General features: G+C 48.2%; 1 protein-coding gene across 2 annotated transcripts in view; it reads right to left on the minus strand.

Moving 5' to 3' along the window:
• Window positions 1-267: 267 nt before the first annotated feature.
• Window positions 268-23,843, minus strand: part of CHCHD3 (coiled-coil-helix-coiled-coil-helix domain containing 3) — a 327,448-nt gene continuing 303,872 nt past the window's right edge. For both annotated transcript variants that reach the window (XM_055123581.1, XM_055123580.1), the window contains 2 exons: window positions 15,454-15,592; window positions 268-1,067 (listed from right to left, as the gene is read on the minus strand). In XM_055123581.1, coding sequence (XP_054979556.1) covers window positions 1,044-1,067; window positions 15,454-15,592 — 163 coding nt within the window. In that variant the 3' untranslated portion in view covers window positions 268-1,043. The remainder of the gene's footprint in view (window positions 1,068-15,453; window positions 15,593-23,843) is intronic.

A 23,843-nucleotide genomic window follows, 5' to 3' on the forward strand; every position in this document is an offset into this window, starting at 1 on the left:
CAGGCAGGATGACCTAAGTTGGTAGAAAGAAAAGCTTCCTGCAATTTGTAAAGATCTTCCTGAGTCTTACCCTCCAGACGGGAAGAGGGAGTTGCGAGTTGCTGCGGGTCTTCCTAACCAGTCTGTCTACAGAGAGCTTTGGGACCTACATAAAAGGAATGGCCCAAATGCAAATCCACCACCACGTAAATCAACTTCATCCTCAGCAGCAGGGCCAGGGAAGACAGCCCAGGAAGGAATACACGAGGCCCCAGGCCACAAAGCAAGTCTTCGTCAGAAAATATATTTATTATTGATAGTGAGTGAAGAGGTCAGTATTCATGATAGAGAGGTTTGTTTTGTAAGCCAAGGTCGCCTTTCGGTTGATAGAAAAAAAAAACTGCCATATTTCACTTGTAAGTATAAACATTATTCCAATAAAAGAGGTGATCTTTCTTGCTTTTTTTTTTTTGCGGGGGGGTCTTCAAATGTGATTCACCATAATAAGTTAAAATGGAATAGTGCTTATTTAATTTGAGGGGGAGAAGAAATTCACATGCCACATTTGGACAAATTAAGCCCCGAATGGTTGCCCTGATAATGAGTCTTTTCACTCTTTTCTCCTCTCCCCACCCCAAATGATTTGCCCCCTCAACTCCACCCCTTTGTCCCCCCTACTTGGTTATAAAGTGAAAAGCTCACCAAGTGAGGGGGATGGATACAGGGGAGAGTTGAGGAGAGAGGAGGAAAGGAGGGGAGGTATGTCCCCTTTTCCATGGTCAGAAATGGGGGTCACTCAGTGGGGTTCATTGTGGCATGTGAATCTGCTTTTGGAACCAAGGAAAGGGCCCCCCCGCCCCCGCCTCTGGGTGGCTGATTCCTGGTCTAAGTCTTGGCCGTGATTGTGGGGGTCGAATTTTGCTATGCTTCTGCCGATTCTCCTCTCCAGCACTCCTCTTCAATCGTCTTCTGTTTAAAGGGTTACTTTCTTATTAGAGGGACAAAAAGAGGTTCCATCACTGGAATCAATGATGCAGGAGTTTGGCTTCTTCACACAGTTGATTTTATCCTCCCTTTTCAATCATGCCCTGCAAGACAAACAGAAACTCAGGTTTTTAAAGAAGGAAGGAAGCCCGTCAGCCCCTTCCCCTCCCCAAAAATAAATAGCAGTAATGGCTTAGCCTTGGTATTGCCTCTTCAAGATGTATTTCAGTCTCACATCAGGCTAGCTAGATGCTTCTTGGCCTCATCAGGTGCCCCCTTGAGTGAACATCACCGCTTAGCCATGTGTCAGAAGAACACGCTCCTCTCCGTGTCAAGATGCGCCTCTGAGGGCGAGTATGGCCAGGACTACTGGGGAGAACTGGGGGGCATGTGTCCACTCACTGCCTGGGCACCTTGAACTGTGGAGGAACATTCCTCTTGGGGAAGCTCGTGCCAAAGCAGGAGGGGCAGGTGGTGGGAGGCAAGAGTTAAACCCCAGAAGCTCAGGGAGGCAATATTTCCTTTGGAGAATGTTTGAGGTTCTCTCCCAAAGCTTCTGTTCAAGCTAGATGTTCAGGTTTTAGGAAGCTGGTGGAGCAACACGGAGCGTGTCTGCTCCCAGGCTGCAAAAACACTGCCGCCGTTGTACTCAGGGATCACTTTTGTGGGTGAGAAGGGCGTGGCAGACAGGAATAATTTTTTTTTTTAAATAAAAAATGTTGCAGGGGCTGGAGCAATAGCACAGCGGGTTGGGTTTTGCCTTGCACGCAGCCGACTTGGGTTCAATTCCCAGCATCCCATATGGTCCCCTGAGCACCGCCAGGAGTAATTCCTGAGTACAGAGCCAGGAGTAACCCCTGAGCATCACTGGGTGTGACCCAGAAAGAAAAAAAGTTACAGTGTTTATTAGCAGCACAAGTGAGCCAGGGCAGAGGCTCACTGACGTTTTGTTTGGGGACCACCATTCCTCATGACAGTGCTCAGGAACTATGCGGCCCTGGGGAGCAAACCCAGGACTCCCACATACTCCAGCCCGTCGAGCCATCTCCCTGGTCCAGTGGAAGCCTCTTCTGCTTTGAAATGATCAGGAAGAGGCACCAGGGATCCTCCCAGAACTAGAACAGAGCTTCTGGGGGTTGCCTGGCTGGGTCAGGTGCAACGGGAGAAGCACCAGGCAGGGCCGTAGAACATTAAAGCACGATCCATCGTGATGTGTGCTGACTTTCGAGTGGTTAAAATCATGCCCCAAATTTTTTTTTTTTAAAAAAATAGGTAACATATACATAACAGTACAAATTCAGGAACCAGAAACTGAAAGGCTAAAGCTGTTTTCTCCTTGCCCCTGCTTTCCGCGTCCTCTGGCAGAGAAGGGAAGTGCTGCAAAGAGCAAGAGCCCGCTGAATGCGGGAAAGTGCTCGGCAGCTAGAGCGGACAGGGAGGGCTCCGCAGATGACCCGCCACTGTGGACAGAGCACTCCTGGGTGGGATTCCCCGGGTCCTCTCGGGGGCAGATGGTCTTGGGATGATCTCAATTTATGGCGGGGGGCCATTACAGTACCATTTCCGCCAGCGTGCCTCCAGAGTCCCATTTTTTCTCTAGCTGACTTAAGAGGAGACAAATAGCGTGTAATCAGGCCACCCACAAAAACCCCATGAACCAGCTGTTGGCGTTCTAGGTAAGGCTTCTCATCAATAGGAGGCTGTAGATCAGTGCTGTAGTTAAATCTGGGGAGTAAGAAGCTAAAGATTTGGGGCTGGAGCAATAGCACAGTGGGTAGGGCGTTTGCCTTTTACATGGCTGACCTGGGTTCGATTCCCAGCATCCCATATGGTTCCCTGAGCACCGCCAGGAATAATTCCTGAGTTCAGAGCCAGGAGTAACCCCTATGCATCGCCGGGTGTGGCCCAAAAAGCAAAAAAACAAACAAACAAACAAACAAAACCCCAAAAAACAAAAAACAAAAAAACCCAAAAAACAAGAAGCTAAAGATTTGGGGCCATGACTGTGGAGGCCCAGTGTGTTTCAAGGGGCAATGGTACACCCAGAGGCGTGACAGTCGGGGTGCGGTGGAAGGAAAGCAGGGGCAGCGTTCAGAGGTGGCCATGAGCCCTGCATGCATGGAGAATGGCTCAGGGAGACAGAAGAGCACATGTTCTCGGGATGGTCAGGGGAAGGAGGGGAAGGAGGGTCCAAAGAGAGTGTGGAGGGTCAGAGAGGTAGGAAAGATGCTTCCCTTGCATGCAGCCGACCGGGGTTCGATCCCTGGCATTACCTATGGTCCCCTGAGCCCACCAAGAGGGATCTCTGAGCACAGAGCCAGGAGTAAGCCCCAGGCACAGCTGGGTATGGCAAAAACAAACAGGACTGCCAAAGAGAATGCAGAGACACTTCCTGTTAGGGACCGAGGAACACTCGGGAGTCCAAGAGATGTCATACTATTTAGTAGGGTGGCTCTGATGCTCTTGGCATAGCGGAGGCAAGAGGGGAGAGGAAGGGATAGGAGGGCTAGGGAAGAGGCAGGCGGAAAGTCAAGCAGAGGAGAACACAAGCAGTAGTCACACAAAGACACTGGGAGAAAGTGAGAGATGGCGGGACACCGGGGATGGCGGATCCTCCATGTGCAGGCAGGACAACGGTTGTGTGGGAAGGAACAGGGAGGCTGGTGGAGAGCACCAGCTCGGGAATGGGAAAGATGGTGCAGGTTGTTTGGGTCTGTGAGTCTGGGATGGAAACTTCTAGGAGGAAGTCATAGGCTTAGGAGGTCCAAGGCCTTTAGAGATCAAGCTTTGAGGTCCAAGATGAATAGATGAGATCTCCAAGCTCGCTCAGAATGGGACTGGGCCTCCTCCCCCCAGCTCCCCAGTTTTCCAGTAGTTTGGCAGTCACGCCCACAAACTGCCCAGGCGCCACATAATCTCATCAATGGCCAACTTCCAGAGACTATGAAATAAAGCTCCCGGAAAAGAGCAACATAGAACATACTGGAGTGCAAGACCTCTCATTCTCTAGCCCACTGATGTGACAAAAGTAGCACACATTTGTTTGGTTTTAACATACATGCTTGCAATATCTCACATTAGGGCTTAAGTGGCTCCAGGATGAAATACAACAATCTTCACACACTTTCCTCTTATGGTGGTGGGATTGGTGTTTGAATATTATCTGTAATGAACTACTGTGAGGTTCTGATGAAGTTCTTACGAGGTTCTTATGAAGTTCTGAGGATCAGACCAGGTCTTTAGAGTGCAAGGCAAGTGTCTTCTGGACTCTCTCTGAACCTTATTTTTGTTTGTTTGTTATGGAGCGATAGCACAGCAGGAAGAGCGTTTGCCTTGCACGCCGCCGACCCGGGTTTGATTCCTCTGTCCCTCTCGAAGAGCCTGGGAAGCTACTGAGAGTATCCCGCCTGCATGGCAGAGCCAGGCAAGCTCCCCATGGTGTATTTGATATGCCAAAAACAGTAACAACAAATCTCACAATGAAGACGTGAGCCCGCTTGAGCAAATCAATGAGCAACAGGATGACAGTGATAGTGATAGAACTGTTAACAACTTTATAAAAATAAAATATATTAAAAAAGAAGAAGAAAAATGGTTGCAGAATAGAGATGGGCAATACAGAGGGGGGAGGAAAAAAACCGAGAGATGACTGACTTAGAGGCTCCAAAGAGGGAGAGTGTATTCCGAAACATCCCCGGGGGAACATTACAGAAGGCCACACCTGCGACACACCCAAGAGGAAGACACAGAAAGTGGGCAACCCTCAGAAGGGTCAGGGATGCGGCTGCGGAGGAAGGAGATGAGCACTAGGAGGTGGACGCAGAGAGCACAGAGGCGGCCGGGGTCAGCGGGAAGAGCGTTGCTTGCTAAAGCCACCACACACGGGCGCCTCTCTCAAACCCGCCAGGCCTAGCAGCTCTGTTATTCGTTCAAAAAAATTTTAAAGTGGAGAATCACCCCTCGTGTGAGGTGGGCTGGACAATCTCCCGGCACCGTAGCATCTCCTTGGTTCTGAAGCCTGTATGTAGGGCCTAAGCCAACACTATAAACAGAAGGCGCTGTGAGGCCATCCAGAGAGCCAACCCACTCCCCCCCCCCCGCCACCCTCCCTGCTGAGCCCAGGCGGAACCAGGGGGTCAGAGCAGCTCCATTCCGAGGAAGCCCACCCATGAGTGTTTAGCTATCACAGGCAATCTTGTGATGGGGAATGGCACTATGCATGTGGGAACACGCGCGGGGTTCCCCGAAGTACCCGGGGGAGCTTGAACATCGCATCTGTGTGGTGGGGACCATGTGGCCCTGCCTCCCTCCGCAGCAGCCTTCCCGGAGCCACCTGCCGCCTTACAATGGTTCCCACATGACCCACAGGAGTGACTGCCAAGCCTCCCTATTTCCCGGGAGTCCCAATGAGGCAATCTTTTTTTTTTTTTTGCTTTTTGGGTCACACCCGGCGATGCACAGGGCTCACTCCTGGCTCATGCACTCAGGAATCACCCCTGGCGGTGCTCAGGGGACCATATGGGATGCTGGGATTCGAACCCGGGTCGGTCTCGTGCAAGGCAAACGCCCTACCCGCTGTGCTATCACTCCAGCGCCCCAATGAGGCAATCTTACTCCTCTTTTCCTGCTCCCTACAAACTTAAAAAAAAGGATGTTTTCCCAGCCCCGATCCCGTCTCTCATTCCTGGAGAGAGTAAAGGCCGTGAGAGTTGGGTTCTGGCTGGTCTGACGCTCATTCGACCAGTCCAGGGTAGAGAGGTGGAAAAGACACTTTCTAACCAACGCGGAGTGAAGGAAAAACAGCCACACTCACAAACTGCCCTGTCCAGGCGACTAACAGGCGGCAGGGACACGGGGACAGGCCTCGAGGCCTCCAGGGCCTGACTGCATGCACGCTTGGCACTCTGCTCGGCCGCCACCCTCCGCGGGGCTGGCAGGGCTGGTACCCACCCACCTTACTCTGTCACGGACATGAAAAAACACGGGAAGTTGCACCCTTTCTTTTTTTCTCTTCCCCTTTCACTTTTGAGCCATACCCGACAGGGCTTGGGGAGGCCTTTGTGGTGCCAAAGATTTGAACGGGGCTCTGTAAAAAACTAAAGCACGCCGATGAGCACTGTAATGGGAGTAACCCAATAAACCTAAACTACCTGAGGCTATGTAATCCTACAGGGGTCGACCACATAAAAGCGCCCCAAGCGAGCCCTGAATTGGCTCTCCAGCCCTTACTTTGAGCTGCACTTTCCAAGTGCCCAAACAAATTAGCAGTTCAATCTGTTTTTCTGCTCCATCACCATGGTGCAGTCGCCTGGGGCCAGGCGTAGACCTCGGGATGGGGGTGGGGGGTCTCTGGCTGGGGTGCTCGGAGGCTGGTGGCATTTGTGTCCGTGAGTGCCCACCTTCTGGGCTCTCTGGGTTGGTCCTGGGAAGTGGCCGCGCCTTTGGGCCGCATCACCACCCTGCATACATCTTAACAGCGCATAAATTAGCCTAGAAAATCCCCTGTAGAATCAGGGAGAAGATTTGCAAAGTTATAAAAAATCGCTTCCTTCATTTAAGGAGCTGCTCACACTTAATCTTAATGTGGAGGGAGAAATTCCTTGCCCAGCTCATCATTCATGTCTTGGTGGGGTGGAGTGTTGGGGGGGGGGGATACGCTGCAGCAACGCCCCCCGGAACTGCTGTGCAGATCGCCCACAGGAGGAGCGGGCAATGCCAACCCTGCTCTCTGCCCAGTCTCCTTCCCAGGACGGACGCCGTCCCACCAGGGCACCCCAGAGAGCAGGGAACGCTGCGTGCCCTTACCATTGATTACAACGCTCCTCACAGTTTCCCTCCAATGTTTTGGGTCTCTGTCATCTAGTCAATGGATCTGTGAATTATAGCTAGAATTTTTTTTCCCTCTTTTTTTGGGGGCGGGGCCAGAGGCTGATATGCTCAAAGCTGCATATCGGCCCCTGGCTGTCTCAAGAGAGTTGAGAGAAGATGATAAGACGTGGATGGTTGAACAACAACAACAACAACAACAAAAAACACCAGGAAGAGAATAAAAAGTTCAAGTTGTTTCCTTTTCCTCCTTCCCCCCTCGCCTCTCACCTCTCCCTACTGCCCTACTCAAGGTATTACCCTAGCAGGCTGGGATTACTCAGTCTCTCCCAGAGATTTCAAAAGATTGAGTCAAGGGCCGGAAGGAATACTACAGCAGAGCGGGTAGGGCATTGCCTTGCATGCAGCTGACTCGGGTACAATCCACTCCGGGTAGTGTTCAGAGCTTACTCCTGGCTCTGTGCTCAGGGATTGCTGCTGGCAGGGCTCGGGAGACTATCTGTGATGCCAGGGATGGGACCCAAGTCGGCCATGTGCAAGGCAAATGCCCTACCCACTGTACCATGTCTCCAGCTCCAAACTATAATTTTATAAAGGAGATGGATGGGAGCTGTGAAGAGGGACAGGCAGTAACCAACCCAGAAAGAGGAGATTCTGTATGTGTTTAGGGGGAAGGCTGGAGGGATAGCACAGCAGGGAGGGCATTTGCCTTGCACAGGGCCGACCTGGGTTCCATTCCCAGCATCCCATATGGTCTCCTGAGCACCACCAGGAGTGATTCCTGAGTGCAAAGCCAGGAGCGACCCTTGTGCATCACCGGGTGTGACCCCCCCCAAAAAAAGTGAGAAAAAAAGAAAAGGAATCAAGAAATTCTAGATACTGGGGCTGAACAGAGAGCACAGCAGGGAGGGCATTTGCCTTGCCCACAGCTGATCCAGGCTCTAGCCCCAACACCTCTTAAGAGTCCCCTGAGCACCACCAGGAGTGACTCCTGAGTGCACAGCCAGAAGCAAGCCCTGAGCATTGCTGGGTGTGCCCTCCCCAACCAAACTAAACCAAACCAAATCAACAGAAAAAGAAATTCTAGGGGCTGGAGCAATAGCACAGCGGGTAGGGCGTTTGCCTTGCACGCGATCGACCCGGGTTCGATTCCCAGCATCCCATATGGTCCCCTGAGCACCGCCAGGAGTAATTCCTGAGTGCAGAGCCAGGAGTAACCCCTGTGCATCATCGGGTGTGACCCAAAAAGCAAAAAAAAAAAAAAAAAGAAAAGAAATTCTAGATGCCATATTTCACTGCATAACGACATCTACTTTCCCCCTGGTAATACTGGCAAATAAATAAAAGTAAGCAGCTTCACAGATTGGTTATACCCCGGTACTTTTGCAGAAATTAAAAGTGGGCGGGGTGTAAAGTCTGCAGTGATTTTGTACTAAAACGTGGTATGAGGAGGACATACCACCCTCCCTGCTCCTACCCCGCCAACTGAGCCAGCCAACGGCCAGCTTTTTAAACTCTAGGTCATTGGCTAAAACAGTTGTATGAGGCCAAATCTGCCACTTATTGTCAGTAAAACTTTCGATTTGTGTACCTACTTCACACACCTACGGCCCTGTGATAATTTCTCTGGTGAAAAGTGATGGTGAGTGAACCACCCGCAGGCAGCCCTGAACTGCCATTCTTGGCTCTCGGAATCTGCCCGTGCTCCCACCCGAGGGACACTGTCTTCCTCCGGCTACGGAGGACACGCGAGTTGCCTTTTTCTCTGCCCGGATGTTGTTCCGCATCATCTCTGACAAACGCTCTGTGTGATATTCAAATGAAGCCGCGAGTAATTAACTGTTTATACAACTTGCTGCAAGAACAGACACAACACGAACACACTGCGGCTCGTGTTCGTGGTAAGCGCTCCGTAAAGAAATAGCCTATTAAGAAAGATGAAAATCTATTACCATGGTAATATTTCTCCTATCACATCCGATTGAGAGGGGGTGGGGGCTTGTCAAAAAGCAACTCTCAGCAAAAAAAGGGTTGGAAGAGAGACTTCTAGGATGACAGATGTTGAGGTGACACATTTGGAGTCTGGGATTGAACTTTCTCGGATGTGACTCTAAATCCAAGGGTGGTGCCCACTAACCCAATCCCCCCAACCTCCTCACTCGTCCTCTGAAAACATGTGACAGGATGAGGGGACACTCATGGCTTCCTGGTGGGAGAGGGCCCCTCAGGGTGACTGATACCCACGCTAGGAGGTAATGATGACAAAGGAATCTTTAAACCTAACACAAACATACTCCCATAATCTTCAAAGTGACCCTTCTGGATGGACCCATGTTCCTGAAGGGGTTGAAGTAGGTCAGAGCACAGTGCCAGGGTAACAGGAGCAGCAGAACCAAGAGAGGGCCTCTCCTCTCCTCTTCTCTCTCTCTCTCTCTCTCTCTCTTCCTTCCCCCTCTCCCTCCTTCACTCCCCTTTCTCTTTCCCTCCCTCTCTCTCTCTCCCTCCCTCCCTCTCTCTCTTTTTCTTCCCCCTCTCCCTCTCTCTTTCTCTCTCCCTCTCTCTCCCTCCTTCACTCCCCTCTCTATTTCCCTCCCTCTCTCTCCCCCACCTCTCTCTCTCCCCCTCCCTCCTTTTCTCTCTTCCCGCCCCCCGCCCCCATCTCACAGGCACTTCACTGTACACTACAGTTCCAGAGAGTACGCCTCACTGAGGGGTTCCAGTCCACTTTCCACGTCACCTTCCTGCTTGTCCCTGAGGCCCTGTGAAGAGCCATTTCCTTGGCCTTGGTTTGATTCTGCGTCTGCCAGAAGGCTCTGAGGCCAGAGAGGGCCAGGGAAGACAGGCTGGGCCACAGGGAAGGCAACGATCTCTCACGCAGAAATCTTCCAGCCCGTGGTCTCTGGAGTTGTGTTTCTCCATGGCATACCCAAAGATTTATCCGGGGAAGTGGCTGCAAGTTCTGGAAACTCAGCCCCTTTACATCAGGCTCCCCAGAGACGGGGCTGGATAGGGGTCTTGGAAACGAACGTCAGGCGGTTCTGAAGTTCAGTCATTGTGGAGAAAGGAGACTGCAGGGTCAGCACGCCGGGTTTTTCGCCATCAAAAGGGGGCTGCTCTGGGGTGGAAGGGGGCCTCAGGACCGAGGCTAGCAAACTCGGCGAGCTTCGTGTCCCACGTGGAAAGATGGGACCAAGCCCCAGGACCTCCAACAGCCTACGAACCCATGGCATCACTGGCATGTCATGTGAAGTTGCCTGAAAACCAAGTGATGAGACAAGGAGCTCGGGCCACCAGTGCTCCTTGCGAGAACGAGGCTCTGTTCTCATGACTGCAATGAATGGAGAAGCATCCGAGCCCCGGGCGCAGAGCGCGGTCACAGGGGAGGGGAGGGCACCGCCTTCCACATCTGGGCAGGGTCGGCCAGGCCAGAGGCCCCCGAGTGCACTAGCCTTTAGGGTGTGCCACCCCGACAGTAGGAACTGGGCGCACTGGCCTGAGACCTGGTGCCTTCGCCTTAGCATCTGCCTTTTCCACCTGGGCTTGAATCCCAAGCTCCCAGGTACAGCCGGGTGAACGAGCCGAGCCTCACGAGGGCCCAGCAGCAAGTCTTTAAGTCTGTGTGTGTGTGTGTATGTGTGTGTGAGTGAGACGTCCAGGAGGGTTGCTTGTGTGTCAGGGTCCCCCTGGAAACTGGAACTGATGGTCTGGCGTGTGTGTTTGCGTGTGTGTGTGTGTGTTCGTGTGTGTGTGTGTGTGTGTATGTGTGTGTGAGTGAGATGTTCAGAAGGGTTGCTTGTGTGCCAGGGTCCCCCTGGAAACTGGAATTGATGGTCTGGTGCGTGTGTGTGTGTGAGAGAGAGAGAGGGGCGGGGAGAGAGAGGTCTGGTGTGTGTGTGCGTGTGTATGTGTGTGTGTGTGACAGAGAGAGAGAGAGAAAGAGAGAGAGAAAGAGAGAGAAAGAGAGAGATATGTTCAGGAGAGTTGCTTGTGTGCCAGGGTCCCCCTGGAAACTGGAACCAATGGTCTGGCGTGTGTGTGCGTGCGTGTGTGTGTGTGTGTGTGTGTGTGAGAGAGAGAGAGAGAGAGAGAGAGAGAGAGAGAGAGAGAGAGAGAGAGAGATGTTCAGGAGAGTTGCTTGTGTGCCAGGGTGCCCCTGGAAACTGGAACCGATGGCCTGGCCTCCACCTTCCAACACCAGGTCCATGCCGACCCCTCTGTGCCTTGGGCACTGACCACGCTGTCCTTCCCTGAACTGACTTTGTGCTCTTTTGTCACAATCCCTCACTGCCGGCACAGTACCTGGCCCAGGGGGTGAGAGCGGGGGCGCTGTACAGAGGGGCCCATCAGCCTGAGCTCAGAGACAGAGCTGCGGCCATCTGCCAGGGGCACCAACGATGACGACACAGCTGCCTGCCACCTGGCTGACAGCGTAGCAGCTGGGAAGCAAGGTCTCCTACCCCATTCACTCCAAACCCCACCCCGGCCACTTCGGGGGCACCAGGGGTCTGAGCGTCAGGGAGAGGGAACCCCAGCATGGCACACACCAGCCCCCAGAGAGGCAAAGGTCCGCATGCTGGAGAGAAGCCCAAAGCGGGGTGACTGCTTGCACCTAAGAGGCCCTGTGTCTAAATTCCAGGGTGCTCGGTGGGCTTCTTGCTCTTATACAGGAAACAAAACTGGTCCAAGGGCTCACACTTCATCCCCTAGTTTGAATCCTAATGACATCCTCGGTCCCCCAACTCCCTCCCCCAAAAAAACCAAACAAGCAAGTATACAGAAAACAGAGAGCCACCAAGACTAAATAAGAACAGCAACTAGCAGGCTGGAAATAGGAGGCAGAATACTTAGAATTACCCCACCCAACCCACGCACCAAGATTCTGCAAGTAAATTAAGGGACAGAGGGGTATCCCAAGGCAAAGCAGCAATGCAGACCTGGGGAAAAGCCCTTTCTACAATCCCTTCTACCTTCTACCCGCCAAGTGCTGGAGGGACAATGCACGGGGTAAGGCATCTGCCTTGCATGCAGCCAAACTGGTGCCCGTTTGATCCCTGGCACCACGTATGCTCCCCTCTAAGCACTGCCAGGTGTGATTCCTGAGCACCACAGGGTGTGTGGGGGCCCTGGCCCCAAATTAAACTAAAATATAAAATAAATATCACTCAGACACAGTTTGATCTATCACTGGGCAAAAATGATTGATTTCTGACTTCCATCGTCTTCTGTAAGGTAGGTGAATCAAGACTGGATGGGAATCGGGTTTGAATGGTCAGAACAGGTAATTCCATCTCGGGGAGCTTATAAAAAGTTACAAGGCTAAGCTGAAATGAGAAATAAAAGACCTAGAAGTCTTATCAGCTGATGTCCTCCAGCCTTTTTAAGAGGTTGTATCTCACAGAGCTCAGCCAATAATAGCCTTTATGTCTTAGAAAATAATAATTATGGCAATTTAATAACTCTTCACCCTTATGAAGAACACATAACTTAATATACTGGAAGTAACTGTCTCGATGGCTCCTGTCAACCCAGGAGGGATTGTTTAAGGAGAGCCAAAGAAAGATTGATGCGAGTAAGTGGGTGAATCAGAGAGGAGACGTAAGGTGGAGGATATCCGGAAATTTTCCGATCAGTAAAATCTATTAGTCTACAGAACAGTGCCCCCAGGGAACCCATGAAAGCTCAACCTTATGAGTCATTTAAAAGCCGAACAGATCTGGCCACTGGTTAATCCAAAGGGAGAACAATTGCCCCAAGCCGGAAATGGACAGTATGAACTTAATGGGTTGCTGTCCTGTTCGCTATCTTCCATGTGTAACATGTCCAGGTAGTTAGTTGGCCTCAATGAGGAAACAAAAAGAAGGTGGGGATCGAAGTCTCTTCTGAACATGAGGGGGCAAGCTGGGGGTCGTCAGGCAAGATTGACATTGCAAGAAGTAAGAAGCAAAGCAGAGGAAAAGCAACACCCCCTGAAATACCAACAGAAACTTTCTTTGTCTTATAGGCACCGTCTTAAGATGGGGCAGAGCACCTCCCTTGGGGGTGGGGTGAAGATGAGGAAAAGAGAAAAAGAATTTGTTACAAAACGAAAAAAAAAAAAAAAACCAAGAAAAGAATTTGTAATAAATCTGATCATCAACTTCCCCATCGTTTTATGATCCTTGCTTTTCATTTGCTTTTATTGCCTTATTTTTTTGCATCATGGATAAGGTATGTCTCTTTCAGAGAAGCATCCCACTCCAAAACCCAAACGCGACTTCATTTATTTTAAAATGTTCCGTGCACAGGGCAAGGTGCCTCTTGGTCTCCTTGTTCAATTTGCCATCACGACTTCCCTGGGTTTCAGTTCTCTCAGCTGGAAAATGGTGAAAATAAAACCATCTCTATTTACATCTCAGGTTGTCATAAACAAAAAACCGAAACGAACAAACAGACAGGCAGGAGAATGGCGGTGCAACCCCCCCTGACAGCAGAAGGGCCTTAGATACATGCCACATCACCCGTGCTTGGTGGCTGCCCATTTCAGTGTGGCTTCCGTGAGAGCACTGGGCGGGGAGGTGCCGTCTGCAGATCACCTGGGGTTCTATCATCCTGAGTAATCGAACGCAAGGGTTGGAATCACTGGCAATATTAGGATGCTGTACATCTGCTACTTAGTTTGTCCCAGCACGATATCATACAACCAAGGAAAGAAGGACTTCATGTCAACGGAACCCTCACCCCAACCCTGGGACTAGCATAAGCCCGATTCGCTGGTGAGAAAAGCCAGAATCAGAGCAGAGTGGAGGAGGAGGTTGGGGACAAGCAGCTCTTCCCAGCTGGAACGCTCGATGGCACCAGGTGGCATATTTAACTTGGCCATGGGTGTGATTCTACACACATATGCCCTGGATCCCATGGGGGGAGGGGGGGCTGTGCAGACCGCTCATCACAATCCAGATGGGCAGGATGGAATGAGTCAGTGCTCAGACCTCCTTGCAGGTGGCACTTCAGCAATGCACCACAACCGCCCCGTGGACACAGCCAGTTTGTCTGACAGCAGCGGTAAAATGTGACCCAGGCCACGGGCCATTCCTGGCACAGATTACCCACCCTCCGCCCCTCCACAGGGCACTGACACCAAGTTCGAAAAATCCACATGTCAACCGTAAAGCCCCAGGGGTATGTTACTACTGACATTGAAGGCTGGAGTTTGTTAGGAAGCTACAGGAGGCCATTTTTTGACAAATCAAATGTAGCAACACTCCAACCAAAGACCTTGCCAGGAGAGTAGACTGGCAGGGTGCGAGACATTCTACAAGGGTCTGCACAAGAGGAGAAAAGAGCCCCGAGTCACTAGGTTTCTATAACAGCCATAAATCTTGACTGTATTTTTTTCATGTAACACTGCTATTGTTTCCAGATCCACACTCCCACCAGATCCTTGCAGAGCACAGAATCTTTACAGAAAGAGGCAGGATGGGTAACCAGCAAATCGAACTGTGGAAAGATACGCTATGCCACTCAAATACTAGATTTAGTTGGGCAAGAAGGTCAACTCAAGAGAGTTTGTCAGCCAAAACAGGTAAAGAAACAAATCTGATAAGCTCTCTACCTGTACTGCAAACCATAATGCCCAACGGGGGGGGGGGGGGAGAGAGAGAGAGAGAGAGAGAGAGAGAGAGAGAGAGAGAGAGAGAGAGAGAGAGAGAGAGAGAGAGAGAGAGAGAGAGAGAGAGAGAGAGAGAGAGAGAGAGAGGAAAAGTGCAGAGTATGGGGTGGCGGGAGGGAAACGGGGGACACGGGTGGCGGGAAATGTACACTGGTGGAGGGATGGGTGTGGGAACATTATATGAATGAAACCCTACCACGATCAACTTTGAAACTGTGTATCTCATAGTGATTCAAAAAAGTTTGCCAGCCAAAATAATCAACCATCTCTGTCTCCCAGAACAACCCACACCCAATGGTTTAATCAGTTAAACGAGAGACTATGTGAACTAGCAGAACTGATCACTTGCTCCAGGTGTTATCATTACCTTCCCAACTATATTAATTAGGGAAAAGGCACATCCTGTGAACACCGTATGATGTTGGATCTGAGGGATCAAGAGAAGGTGGCCATGATCTAACAAAGCTGGGAAAGGGTTTCTCAAAGCCCTGGCCTGCCTCGCCTGCCCGACACATTGGAGCCCACCAACCAGTAGGAGATGGAACTCGGCTCAACGGGAGGGTTCGGTTTGCATTCCTTTCGTCCGTCTTTTGTTCTTTTAGACCCCAGGCTCCCTGCAGGATCCAGGCTGCTTATAGATCAGAGGCTGTGGCCTTTCATTGGCATCTCGGCTCTAGGCTAGTTGGAAGGATTGAAATGGTGGGTGGGTGGAAGGAACGTGCAAGGAACCCCCTGGAGAACCGCACCCCTACGCCCCAGCGAGGACACAGAAGAGAGGACAAATCTTCAGAGCAACTGGAGAAACTTAAGACTTGCAGCGAGCTGCTTTTTCTCCTCCCCGGAAGTTATTACGAGTCACACCTGAGGAGAATGTTGGGCTTTTTCTCCGCCCATGACCTGGACGAAGCTCCCTCTATGACCTGGATGAAGCCAGTCGTTCTTAAGGAGGGTGGCTCTGGGTTTAGATAGCTTTATCCCCTGACACGAGCTCGGCCGGTGCTGGCTCGCACACTCACCTGCTGCTTGGCATGATTGACACAACGCATGTACTGGCTGGCCAGAGCAGAGCAGTTGAGGGTCTGCTTGGAGTTCTGGCGGTAGCACTGGAGGATCTGGGCCTGCAGATCGGTACAGATGGGATGAGTCTCAAAGCGCCTGAAAAGAAAAACACAATCACTGTGACACATGGCAGAGTAAAGATCAAGGCTAAAGAATATATAGAATGCTAAATCAGGACAGGCATGTTTAAAAAGTAGGGGTGGGCGGGGGAGAGGGGAGGAGGAGAGTGTTTGGTACGTTTCTCTGACCTTTAAAGACCAAAATTATTCCTGTGATACAAATGCAGATAAGGGAAGTGCTTTCCAAAACGTCACTTCTATTAATTAATATCACCATGGACTTTCCATGAAATATGACATAACTATACGTCTCTCCAGGCTCTGGAATGTTCCCCCTGCCAAATCCAAGCCCAGACCATGGGGATGGTGCAGTACCCTTCAGTCTCGGCAGATCTACCGAAACTTGTGACTGATTCCTCGCTCCTTTTCCCACATTCCGTGGATCACAGCGTCCAAGAGTGCGCCGTCTGCTTCTTTCTCTGGACTGACAGCGGTTACGATGAATCCCGAAGCACTGATACCCGGGATTCCAAACAATGACCTCCTAACAGGAGTTTCAGGCCTGTCTCTGAGCTTGTGCTTCATACTTCTGCGCCTTCCAGAAAAAGGTTCTTCTGGGAGGTTCTCACTCTTCAGTCTGTGACCAGCTCTTCTTACTGCTTCCCAATAAAGTACAAGGTCAGCAGGCAGCTTTTCTGGGTTTGGGTCTTGCCTTCACCTCCTGCGCCATGCACATTGCTGCACTGGGACCAAACTACCCCCAGGCCTCAGGTCAGACATGTCCCAACATGTTTGCTTACGTTGCCCACCAGTTTGGGAGTGCTCTGTCCTTACACGGCCACTCGTTCCTACATTACTGAGAAAATACTGACTTCTCTTCACTTAAGCCAAGTAATGCAGTTGAACTTCCTCTCTCTGGCATTCACTCCCCTTCCAGAGCCTTGCATCCCTTCTGATGGGGACCCCGATTGATGCTGTAGTCAATTTTCCACCTCTTCTTTAATTTTATACTTCACGTAGCACTGTCTGTAGTGCTGTCGTCCTGTTGTTCATCGGTTTGCTCAAGCGGGCATCAGTTATGTCTCCATTGTGAGACTTGTTGTTACTGTTTTTGGCATACCGAATACATCACGGGGAGCTTGCTAGGCTCTGCCGTGCGGGCGGGATACTCTCGGTAGCTTGCCACGCTCTCCAAGAGGGACGGAGGAATCAAACCTGGGTCAGCTGTGTGCAAGGCAAACGCCCTACCCGCTGTGCTATCGCTCCAGCCCATATACTTCATATCCTGTGAACACTAGAGCAGAGTTTCCTAAACTTACTGGCCTATGGCCTCCTTTTCAGGGCCGGGGTGGGACGTGAAAAATCACTCAGCATCCTCTTGGATGTCTACCTTCTTCAATAAGGGAACAGAGCAAGTCCTCTGATTGTACCCAAGCCCAAAACTCAGCCATGGCTTAGTTCAGCGCACTCCCACCTTGGGGGTGGTACTGTCCACTTTGGGAAAGTGCAGTTTACTAGAAAACAAATTCCAAGTAGTAAGGACTGTGTCCCATTCGTTGTAACCTCTAAGAGAAGTGACACAACAGATTGTGAATATAAATAAGTGGAGAGAGGAGAAAAATGAAATCCCTCAGACTAAAACTTTGCTAATTATACATACGAATCTCTGATTTTTAGTTACACTGCATTTATTGAATGTGAGGTAGCAAACATAAAAGCTTCCAAAAGCTTATTATACACACTTGAAAAAGGATAAGAAAATAAACCAAAGGAATTACACAAACAAAAAATAAAATATTTCTGTTAAGCCGGCAGAGGAGCTCGGATTTACGAACTAAACACACAACAGTAAAAAACAGATGTTATCACTTTTAATTTAGAAATTCATACATTGTTTTCTAAACTAGTTTTGTTTCATATAAATGGCTTTCAGTTGTTCATCAGTTTAAAAAATATTTAAATTTGTTATTTCCATGGTAATCTTGAAGCAGCATTATTTAAATTTAATGGGTTCTACAAAACCCCTAGAGAACAAGAGGGAAATATTTTTTATCAATAAGGGAACCCCGGGTGACAATTTGTCTCCTCATTACTTTTATCCAACACACTAAGCTAATATATATTTTGCTAAAAGAAACCTGAAATGCAAACCATTTTACTGGCCCCTCCAGGAATTTACTTCCCACTGTCTTCTAAAAGAAGAGAGACATAGAACGAGAAAAAAAAATCCACAAATTTTGCATAATGCTGCTCTTATTTTTTCACTTATCACATTATTGCTTGAACAAACACCCAAGAAGCAGATTTTTCGATCCAATCCCAAGAGTTTCATTCTCTTTAAGATTTTGAAGTTCAGATGTCTGAGAATTCTTCTGGACATAGATTTCCTTAATCCCCTACCATGAACATCGACATCTAAAAGGAGTCAGCTGTGTTTCTGAGACTAGAAGCACACACCATGAGCCAACCCATTATCTGCAAGACACACACCTGGGTAAATATTGAATAACAGGCAATTCAGCCCCTGGATGGCTGAGCCTAGTAAATACAGGACCGTGCCTCGAACAGTTCATGGAAAAGTAGGATCATCCCCTAGCCTGATGCTGAGAACAATCATCCTTTCAATAGATCTTAGATTTTAAAGCAGGGAGAAGAAAGGGGAACGAAGACTGGAATGATCCTTGCCTTTTGCCCATTAAAACAGGAAAATTTGTGTAAAAAAAAAAAAAGCTTCCATATGCTGAACATTAAATGAAAAATTTATTTCCCTTAAAGAAGAAAGAAAAGACCAGTCACAATGGGACAACTCATTGAAAACTATTGGCGCCTTAGAATGAGGCAAATTAAATTGTATATATGCATTTACCCTGAGTCTAGATATTAGTCATGCAAGTTAAAGTCCATGAGTTATTGATGATTTGAAACGTGTCAAAATATACTTTTATCACCACAAATCAATACTACTCACTTCCAGGGCCCTTGATTTCCTGTCTGGGAATCTGTTCTATGCTTATCTATGAGTGTGTGTGCTCGCGTTGTGAGTTTGTGCGGTGGGCAGACACCTTCTGAAATTCTTTTTGTATACACTGTAACCTGTATTGATGACCAGCCGGTAGGCAGGGTAAAAGAGAGGTGGAAATCAACCTAATTGTGCCCCAGTTCCTGGAGCAGACTTGGGCACATTTTTCCTGGATTAATCTGTGAGGGGGAAGCTCTGTGTATTGATCCGCAATGCTTGTTAGTCTGCCCTAATGCACTGTTTTCACTTTGGGAGAAGGCTAAATGAGATTACCGTCTACCATTAGAAGGCCATAAAACACTAGGCGTAGCACCTTCCATTCAGGAAAAGGGTTTGAGACATTTCCAATATGCATTATGGTAAACCCTCCGCAAAGCCATTGGGTCGACCATTGATTTTCATTGACTGCTTTCATTCTTGCGGATGGCAAAGAACCACTCTCAGGCAGACATCACAAAAGGCAGAATCTTCAGGATAACTACAGAAAAATCAAAGCTTCGCTGCAAGAGACACTGAAACAATTTGATGTCTTTGTAGGGAGAGAGGATTTGAAAAGAGAAACGCTGAAGGACAGATGGTAAGAGAAAGATGAAACAGAAATCTGGATAACTGGGAACAATAATGAACAAGTGAGAGGGAACAGTTATCCAAAAGGAACTGGCGTATACTGGGGACCTGGGGGAGTGGTAGGGCCACATTCCCCCAACGCAGACTCAACAACACTGAGAACATGTGCTCTAAGCTGCAACCACTCAAATTCTATGATGAGCCCATTAAGCTGTCAGGGATTGGGGGAAGATGGGGGTGGGGAAGGAATCCAGGAACACTGGTGGAAGAAAATTGATTCAGGTGGTGGGGTTGGTGTTGAAACACAACAAGCCTAAAACACAACTATAAATAACTGTAAATCACAGTTCTTTGATTAAAGGAATTGATGGAAGAAGTTGCTGCTTTACAATATATACTGATCTCCTCCAATGGAAGAGAAGGGAAGCCAATATTTGAAGTTGCTGCGGATGGTGGAGGGGGCCTGTTCCTTGTACCTTTTCCTTTCACCGCTTTCCATAACTGTTCATTCTGTTCCCTGCCTCTTCCCTCACCCCATAGCCCTCCCTTTGCCCTTCCCAGTGCTACCCCACATCCTACAGTACCACCAAGGGCCCTAGGGTGCAGTTCACAGTGCCCAGGGCAGAACTACACATGTAAAGATTAGAGAAGAAAATCAAAAGAAGCATTCCAGACCTGTTTTCTGTAGCCATTAAATGTTAAGAGAAAAATTGGGGCTGGAGCAATAGTACAGCGGGTAGGGTGTTTGCCTTGCACGCGGCCGACCCGGGTTCGATTCCCAGCATCCCATATGGTCCTCTGAGCACTGCCAGGGGTGAGTCCTGAGTGCAGAGCCAGGAGTAACCCCTGTGCATTGCCAGGTGTGACCCAAAAAGAAAAAAAAGTTAGAGAAAAAAAATCCCTCAGTACAGAGAACAGAATGGCTTCGTAATAGATGGTGGTGAATGGAAAGGAATAAAATGTGTGGGAGGTGGATGGAAACTAGAGGTTGTTTCTTTTTTTTGGGGGGGAGCAGATTTTTTGTCACATCTGATGGTGCTCAGGGGACCATAAGTGGTGCCTCGGATTGAATCTATGCTTCATGGCTGCGTGCAAGGCAAGTGCCCTTACCCCTCTGGCCTGAAAGCCAGAGTTTTGACGGTGATGATATAAAAAATGAAGGAGTGTATATAGATGCCGAGTTGTGATGCTGTACACCTGGAATGACATAATGTGATACAACAACAGAACTTCAGTAAAAAGAAAATGATATTTTGCGAATAGTTTAAGAGTTATTTAATGAATAATTTAATTAAGAAACTTAATGTTTAAAAGGCAGCTAAGAAAATACATCCAAGTAGTAGGAACTTTGGGAGATTCAAGAAGCAGAAAGTCATAAAAATTCACATTATGGCTAATTCTTCAGTGCTTAACTGATGAGCACAATTTATTGTTAGCTCTTTTCTTAGGATAGCTTCCTAGCAGCCGAATCAGTCAAAGAAAATGGAAAACATTCTGAGGAGAGTCAGGCTGAAGGCTGAGCAGTGGTCAGAATCCTCCCCTCTTTATACTGTCTAATATGGAGTGATAGACAGTACAGTGGGGAGGGCACTTGCCTTGCATGTGGCTGACCTAGGTTTAATCTCTGCCATCCCATATGGTTCCCGGTGTCCTACCAGGAGTAAGTCCTGAGCACAACCAACTGTGGCCCCCAAACCCAAAACTCCCCATATGCCCCCCAACAATAGAAAAAAAAAAAGGGCTCTAATACATTTACGCTCAGATACCTGACTCAGAGCTGACTCTCTACTTTAATGTCATAGCAAGTTCTTTGATGTGGGCCTGAGCTTCCATTTCGAGAAAACTACCCACCCATCATCTCTTTAGTTCTGCTAATAGAAATGGCAGGGATAATGAGGCAACTTCAGAGAAGGGGGAAAAAGAGATGGCGACAATTCTCTTTGTACCACTCATCACTCAGAAGGCTAAGGCAGCGTGCCATGACGATGAGCAGCCACAATTCCTAATGATCCCAAGAACGCAAACGTTCATTCATTATGAGGGCAGGTACACAGGATAATTTTTTTCTGTGGTAGTCCAGTAGAGAGAAAGAAGCGGGAGAAGGAGAGAAGGGAAGGGTGGACGGGCGGATGGGCAGATAGGCTGAATGGTTGATACTGACATGGCGACTCAGATTGTGAACGGGCTGACTGCATCTTTCATGGGTGCTGATGGTCTCAGAAAATAATACTGACATCCAAAGCAGGAACGGAACACGGAAGAAGGGGATGAAATCTTAAGTGTAAGCCCTACGGCACAAAGCGAATGCTCTGATTCATTCTACACCAAACACTTCATTCCACATTAAGTCCAGTGGCCTGGATTCCTGTTTTCTTTTCCAACATGAACTACAGTTACCAAGTATATCGCCCATATTTAAAAATATGTAACAATTCACTCAATTCTCTTATTTATAATAAAATGATCATAAAATGCAATATAAAGGAAGAAAGTATTTCAAGCACATTCATTATCTTCTGTGAATGATTTTTTTATTTCACTTTAAATTCTAATACCCTAATATTAGTTTTCAAAACAAATATAAATAGGCTCTTTCTAACAATACAGAGTCTGAAAAACAACTCAATTGCAAGCTTTCCTGACTTTCTAATAACCACTAACCCTCTTTATTAATGATGCTTCTATCTGGGTTGTAATCAAATTTCTACAATTACAGCGTAGAGGCCAAACATTTCCAGAAGTTCCTTGCATCCTTTGTTTAAAATTGTCTTCATAAGGTTGATGCATGCCGAATGTAGACTAGAGACTGAACACAATGGCCACGCAACACCTTTATTGCAAACCACAACACCTAATCAGAGAGAGAGAACAAAAGGGAATACCCTGCCATAGTGGCAGTGTGGGGTGGGGGGAGACGGAACTGGGGAGGGTGGGAGGGATGCTGGGTTTACTGGTGGTGGAGAATGGGCACTGGTGAAGGGATGGGTTCTCGAACTTTGTATGGGGGAAACATGAGCACAAAAATGTATAAATCTGTAACTGTACCCTCACGGTGATTCACTAATCAAAAATAAATAAATTATAAGAAAAATAAAATGGTCTTCATAGACACTTTGCCATGAAATCTTGAGGTAAAATAAAAAATGGAAAATTTTCCTCCATCTTTACTTACTGAAAAGATGGCTCTTGATGACAGTAGTACCTACCATCTCAAGACTACCTGTGTTCCCCATCAAAACAAGGGCCAAGATGTGAACAGAATATGTCTTCCTTTGCTCAAGGAAGACATACAGATACCAAAAGGTATATGAAAAAATGTTCTGTATCATGTATCACCTGAGAAAATGTAAATGAAAACAACAATGAAATATTATCTCATACTAGAGAGACTGGCACACATCACAAAGCACACACCCACAAAAAAATCCAGTGCTGACATGGATGTAGGGAAAAAGAGATACTTATTCACTGCCAGTGGAGATGCTAACTGGTTCTACCTTTTTAGAAAACAATAGGAACACTACTCAAACAAACAAACAAACAAACAAACTTGGAATTGAACTTTCACATGACCCAGCAATTTCAATTCTGGGCATCTACCGCAAGGGTCCCCAAAATTCAATTTAGAAAAGAAATCTGTACTCCTGCAAATGTGAATAGTGATTGCAGCAACATTCATAATAGCCCGAATCTGGAAGCAAGCAACACAAATGTTTAAGATCAGATGATTGGGATAAAGAAACTGTGGTACTCATACACAATGGAATACTACTCGGCACATGGGTGGAGCTGAAAAATATCATGCTGAGTGAAGTGAGTCAAAAGGAGAGTGAGTGACACAGAATGAGTGACACAGAATGATGTCTTTCATAGGTGGGAGATGAAAAACAGAATAGGGGAATTATAAATGCCCAAAGGCAACAGAAACTGAGAACCTTTCTTCACAGGATGCTTACCTCGGGGTGGGGAGGATGAATGAGGGATCCTGATACAATGGTGCAGGGAAGTGGACACCTTGGTGCTGAAATAGTTAGTATAAGAAATCACACCAATGACAGTTTGTAAACCACGGTGCCCAAAACTAAAAAGGACTACCTGTTACTACACCAGGATGGTGTGTGTGTGTGTGTGTGTGTGTGTGTGTGTGTGTGTGTGTGTGTGTGTGTGTGAGAGAGAGAGAGAGAGAGAGGGGGAGGGAGAAAAAGAGAGAGAAGGAGAGAGAGGGAGGGAGGGAGAGAGAGAGAGAGAGAGAGAGAGAGAGAGAGAGAGAGAGAGAGAGAGAGAGAGAGAAGAGCGTTGTGCTATTTATACAGAGGTGTACAAGCTTAAACACCATAACAGGAGGGCTAAAGAATCATAGAATCATAATCCCTCTACCAGGAGTCTGAACTCATAAAGGAGCCATCTTCTGCTATAACTCCAAAAAAAAAAAAAAAAGACTGTTCCTGCTTGGAAATTATCAAGACTCGGTTCCTATTTGGAAGTTAATTCCCTAGGGACCTACATAGGCTAAGGGGACAGTTGAATGTTGGTAAAAATAAAAAATAAATTCTTTTTACCCATAACATTTCTTTAAGCAATAGTTTGACAAGCAATAGTCAGTTGAAAGATTTGTGAAGTGAGGCAGCTGGTATACGGCAGGAAAAAAAACAATCAGTTGGCTAATTTTCACTTTCTACCAAATCCAGATCCTGGTCTCCTT

This window comes from Sorex araneus, chromosome 1 (genome assembly GCF_027595985.1).
Source record: "Sorex araneus isolate mSorAra2 chromosome 1, mSorAra2.pri, whole genome shotgun sequence".
NCBI classification, from domain to species: Eukaryota; Metazoa; Chordata; class Mammalia; order Eulipotyphla; family Soricidae; genus Sorex; species Sorex araneus.